The 5,796-nt window shown below is 39.5% G+C and overlaps 1 protein-coding gene across 1 annotated transcript in view; it reads left to right on the forward strand.

Annotated features, from left to right (window-relative positions):
* Nucleotides 1-4,716, forward strand: part of CCDC173 (coiled-coil domain containing 173) — a 14,634-nt gene extending 9,918 nt beyond the window's left edge. The window contains exon 8 of the mRNA XM_035330902.1: nucleotides 250-4,716. Coding sequence (XP_035186793.1) covers nucleotides 250-351 — 102 coding nt within the window. The 3' untranslated portion in view covers nucleotides 352-4,716. The remainder of the gene's footprint in view (nucleotides 1-249) is intronic.
* Nucleotides 4,717-5,796: the final 1,080 nt, after the last annotated feature.

Here is a 5,796-nt window from a genome sequence, read left to right on the forward strand (position 1 = left end):
CCTGAGCATGTGACCCCAGTTTTCAAGTCCGTGTGGTGTCACTGTCCCAGTGTGGGAGCTGCTCATACAAAGCCTTTCCTCTCAAGGGGTGTTGTATAAGGTTTCACTGTTTTTGTGAAAACTTGTTTGCATTTTTCCATATCTTGTAGGGCTGAAAGTGATACTAATTCCCAATGCATGTTGCAAAAGGTGTTTTTGTTTGTTTGTTTAAAAAAAGAAAAAGCTTTGTTTTTCTCCCTTTTTCCTCAGGCAGAAAAGAAGGCAAAAAAAGAGCAGGAGAAACAAGCAGACTTGGATTATGATGCTCAGAGAGAGGCTGCTTTTTGTAAAGAGCAAAGATTTTGGAGATAAACACAGTAAGTAACTGAGTGCCATGAATGCACACGTTTATTCTCCTGTCCAAATGTTCAAGGAGGGAACACAATGTGGATGTGGGCTTTCTAAGCAGGTTTTAGTTCTCCTTTTTTCTCTCTAAGATAGTACAGGACACTGTCAGGTCTTAGCTGAACTACTGCTTCATAAAATTATGAAAGAACATAGAGGCTATGCAGTAAGGATGTGGTGAAATATCAGCTAGTGACTTTTAAAATTAGTTTCAGTTAAATGGGCACCTGTAAAAGTGGAGAAGTATATCTACATACAGTATGCTTTAAAAGAAGTGCGTGAGGGGGAGGTTGGTTGGTACAACACCATCCCCATTCCTCCTGACAAATGTACGTGAGCTCTCATCTCACTCAGGCTGAGCAAATGCTTGGAACTATGTGGGAGTGTTGCAGCTTGCATGCCCCTTGAAGCCCTGCCTGAGAACAGGGCCAGGACCTCCTCAGAGCTGGCACAGGCTGAAGTGCTGTCTTGGTTGGTCAGACCTGCTGTGGTGTGGGCTGCTGAGCTGTTTCTGGACAGCAGGACCTGGCTGGCTGCAGCTGATGCTCCGTACCCACTTCAGTTAGTGTGGCCCAAAAGGGGCCTGTTTGTGGAGCAAGGATGTTGCTACTGAGAACTTGAAGTGCATGCATGTCTGGGGCAGCTTGCCCAGAATAGTCCTCATCTGGTGTTGTGGCTCAGTACCCATCCTGGTAGGAGCACATATTGAAGTTTTATCCAAAAGGGTCTGGTTTGTGATCACTCCAGAATGTGAACAAAAGCACAGTAAGTAGGAACAATCAAGAGACCTATCTCAAACTCTCTTCTAATCTAAACAACTGCTAGCACAGCTGTGCTATTAGCTGAAAGTCATGCAGAGTTCTTTCCAATTATCTTTGAGTAATTGACTTGAGTGGAAATTAAATTTTTTTTAGAGAGGGCATGGCAATTAGTTTCTGAAATAGTCTCTAAATTATTTTTTTTCACTAATGAAAAATTTATTTCCCTTCTTTCTGAGCCAGTGCTCTTTTATTACTTGAAACTCTTTCCAGCAAGCAAACAATGCAAACTTTTATTAAAGCTTTTGGATGGCAGAAGCTGAAGCCTTGAGAAGAATCACTGACTACAGTAGGAGTTGTGCTGAAAGTCTGCAGAGCTTGATAATGCTCCAAATGCATCGCTAAGTGTACATTTGCATATGCTGACTACTGTGTAATTGGTGAGTTAAATGGGTCTTAGTCTACTTCCACAGCAGCAAGAAGCAAGGTGGATTGCAGCCTCATTTCCTGCTCAGTTTTTTTTTTTCTTAAAAAAAGCCCTGTTCTGTAGATTAAGTCTGCACTTGAAATCTACAGCCTGCTTCCATGGGGCTTATACCCCATTTTACTTTGAGTGTCTACAGAAATAGCAAACTCAGCCACCAGGAAACAATTCTTCATTTCACTATACATAAAGTGAAGCAAGAATCCTATGCCTTTTTTAAATGCACTAAGCATGGCTTCATTTGACCACATTCAGCATGAAAAAAACAGCATAAAAACAGCATAAATTAATCTCATACTCCTGACTTCTAAAGATACACATGCTTTGTGTGCTTGCTTTAAATGACTAACTCTTGTTGGTGATCCCTGTAAACCTGCAAAGACATTTTTAGATCATGGAGTTAAACTGAGGTTCTAGAATTCTTAGTGACAAAGCATTTCAGTAACATTGTGTTGTTCTTCACAGTTTTTCTACCTGAAAAGCAAGAATGGAAGTCTCTTGCAAGACTAATACAGAAGACTAAAGTCAGTTTTATGTCTGATATGTTGAAGAACACAAAGGAAGAAAAAAGGACTTAAGAAGAAGCTGGGAGAACAGCCCCTTGTGCAAGCAGAAACATGAAAGCTATTGAACAGCCTGAGATGAGAAATAAATGAAACTGAGAAAGCTGGGCTTGTTCCTTCTGCTAAGGAGAAGGCTAAGGATCTAGAACAGCCTGAAGCTGGTTGAAGGGTGGTACAAATACAGCAGAGCCAAATTCGTCTCAGTAGTGTCAGGTGACTGATACAACACAGTGTGGGAGATAAGACAATGTCATGAAAATTCCCCTTTTGGCAGGAACATGGTCACTGGCTCAGAGTGGCCAGGAAGGTGGTAGAGTCATCACCTGGGAAGGCTCTGAAGATGTAGCACTTAAGGCAGGAGGCTGGTCTACCTGACCACCACGGGTACTTTTCAGCCACTAGTTAAAGATGGTTAACAAAATACAAAAAGCTCAAATACAGCCGATAAGAGAAAAAGCTGCTAAGCAGGAGATACTCTACTGCTTAGCATCATTACTTGTAGTGGCTATTAGCTAAAGTTTTAATTAATAGCTAGCAAATCAGGATATGCTTTGAGAAATGACTATTAAATTTGAATTGCTGGTTTTGCTCAACATCTTACCCTCTCTGTTGGTGTGCTGCCTTGCTTCAGAAGGTCATACTACATCTAATTTCAGAGGTAGTGGCCTAATAAGAAGGCTAGGACCTTAGAAATGCAAATCCCTTCAGAGGGACTGAAACAGACACCTTAAATCCAACTGCATTTTTTCCAAACATCTCAATTAACTCTGTGGAAATAGACTGGCAACTTAAGTGTGGAGACATGGGCTTCCAGGGTCAAGCATGATGTTCTGAACAGTAATACAACTCTGATACCTGCATAGCTATTAGCAGTATCGTCTCTTCGGAGACAATGCAATTTTGACATAGGAAGCGGAACAGAAGTTTTCAAAGACGCCTTGTCCTAGGCTGATTTGACTTCACTCACAGTGCAGTTCTTTACTGTCAGGTAGCATTCTGTAGGGTAGAGGTACTAGTTCTATTCAAGGTCTTTAGCATCACAGTCTTTGTTACTGCTCAGCTCAGAGGAAGGTTGAAGAGGACGCTCAACTGGAAATACTCTGCCACTGAAGAATAGAGTTAGCACCATGGGGTGATTAAGGGTTGACATTTTCAGGTGCCAATAGAGACTGGCTGTTACACTTGAAAACATTTCTTAAGTCTCTGGTGGTTTAAGGCCAAAGAACTCATTCTGTTTTAATAGCTTTTTTTTTCAGAGTCCTGTTACTAACTCACGTTTGATATCTCTTGAAATAGAAGAATGCTATAAATAATATATAGTCTTCCTCCTTGTTCTTGGCAATGCTTCCTTGTTTCTAATGAATGTTCCTTGTTCTGGCAGTGCCATTTATCTAGTCATTCCCTTGACATTATTGCAGCACGATCAGTACAATCTAAATTTCTTGTTTTGGTCTATTGTGGCCCTTGCAATTAAGAATGAGAGCCCACATAGGAAATACATGCTAGATACATAAGGGGATATGTAAGTGATTCAAACCCACCATTTAATCTGTTAAACTAATATTTAAAAAGATCTAAAACAGCCTTAAAGCATAGTTGTTCATAGCTGCTTGATAGTATCTTGTATAAGCCAGAATGGTGTTTTTTTTTCCTCTGGGTTTCCTATCTCCAATACATTATCCAGAGAAATGTACAATGCTTTTATATAGTGAAGGCCTTACACATTGTAACTGTAGGCCCAATGAAATTCAATACTAGATCCTTTAATAGTATTTTTCCCCCCTTCCAAATGAGTAGCACTTAATGAATAGACCAAAACAGGCCAAGTTTTTTTCTTTAAAAGAGGTGAAGGCTAGAACATGGCAACATTTACTGGAAGTAAGTCACAGTTACTGTGCAGACCAGAGACAGAATCAGGCTGCCTGATCCTGTATGATGGTACCAAGATCTGGAAGCTACCCCTGCAGCAACTGATACAGTGACATGGGAAAATGAAGCTATTACTGCTGTAGGACTATTGTTTCAGTTACAGCTCCTTCATTATTCAATGAAATGTGAATGATTACTAATTACAAAGGAGGACTTAAACTGTGTTTCTTTCTTCTTCAGAAATACATCAGACAAGTACAGAAGCATCCACTACGGAATAAGAAGCTAACCACAGTCTCCTAAAAACCCCTATGTGCCTGCAAACCCCTATGTGCCTGCAAAATCTATCAGTGCCTAACAGCTGAAACCAATTCTGGAATATGGTGGAAGGCATGCAGTTTGCCGGAATCTGCCCCTGTTCAGCTCAAACAAGTACCGTAACTACAGCTATACTGCAACTACAGAATTTTGTTATGAAACAAAGCAGTAGATTCACTTTCTAGGAAGTCCAGAGGAAACAACCTACATGTGTATCTGAACGCTTGTGATGGTGGATGTGCTGTACTCCTTGAGTGTAACTAGACCTCAAAGCTTAATTGAAACTTGACATTTTGGCTTAAAAAAATAATCAAATAATAAAAAACTAAGTTGTTTAAAATAGCTACCCATAGCAGTAATATCAATGCTGAGCATGTTTCTTTTTAACAGTTTTCTACTTAATTTTACTTGGAAAATGCAATGGAAAAGAAGTCTACATTGAAAATGGCTGAATCTTTAATTCTTTTGGGGAAAGAGGTGCCTGCAGCAAGACAAGTGTCTGTTTAGCACTCAAGGTTTTTTAATTGAGTGTAGGAAACACAAAGGTAGAGTTTGTTTTCTGCAGTTTCCTAAATGCTGCTGCTGGCAGAGCCAGGTTATTCGGAGGGGATAACGGTCTAGGGGCCCTTGTGATCAAAGCTCAGTCCTGTGTTTGGTTCTAAAGTGTCTGTCAGCTCTTCTAACACTATATTTAAATTTATAACATCAGATAGGTACATCTCCTGTAACTTGTGAGAACTATTCTGCTTCACAGGCCTGTCCCCAAAAGACTACTGTATTTAAGTACAAGATCCAAGTGTGAAACTAGCAAAACCATGATAGTGATAAGACAATAGATCAGCTTCATTACACAGCTGCATTTTTATGTTAGAGAGTGAATAGCCTGTCATTTGTCAGTCTGTAGTAAAAAGCTGCACTTCCATCTATAAGTCCTCCAGTTTAGCATGGAACAAAAACCTGAATATTCACATCTTCAGTAAGACTATAAATCTTGGTTCAACTGAAGAGGGGATGTTCTGATGCTAAATCACAAGAGCCGGTAAAGTTGTGTAAAAATACACAATTTCAAAATGCTCAAGCACATTTAAATGCACCAGTTATATCACATGAACACAGAAACAAACAATACTCTTAGTTACATACAGAAGCTAAATGATACTGTAAGAGGCATACTTCGCAGATATATTGACTATACTAACACATATGCAAAAAAATTACTGGAAAATAATGAAGTTTACAAATTGTGGATTAAATATTAAGGGTTTGTTCTCCCAGCTGAAAACTACAGGTTACAGAATGTTCAAGAGAGATTTCCATATACTTCATGAAGTACTATATGCACATCACTACTTAAAAATTGACCACAATTCTTTTAGCTGGTGAAGGAAATCAGTTACTACCTAGTTCATCTTAAAACAGA

This window comes from Oxyura jamaicensis, chromosome 7, assembly GCF_011077185.1.
Source record: "Oxyura jamaicensis isolate SHBP4307 breed ruddy duck chromosome 7, BPBGC_Ojam_1.0, whole genome shotgun sequence".
In the NCBI taxonomy this organism is placed as follows: Eukaryota; Metazoa; Chordata; class Aves; order Anseriformes; family Anatidae; genus Oxyura; species Oxyura jamaicensis.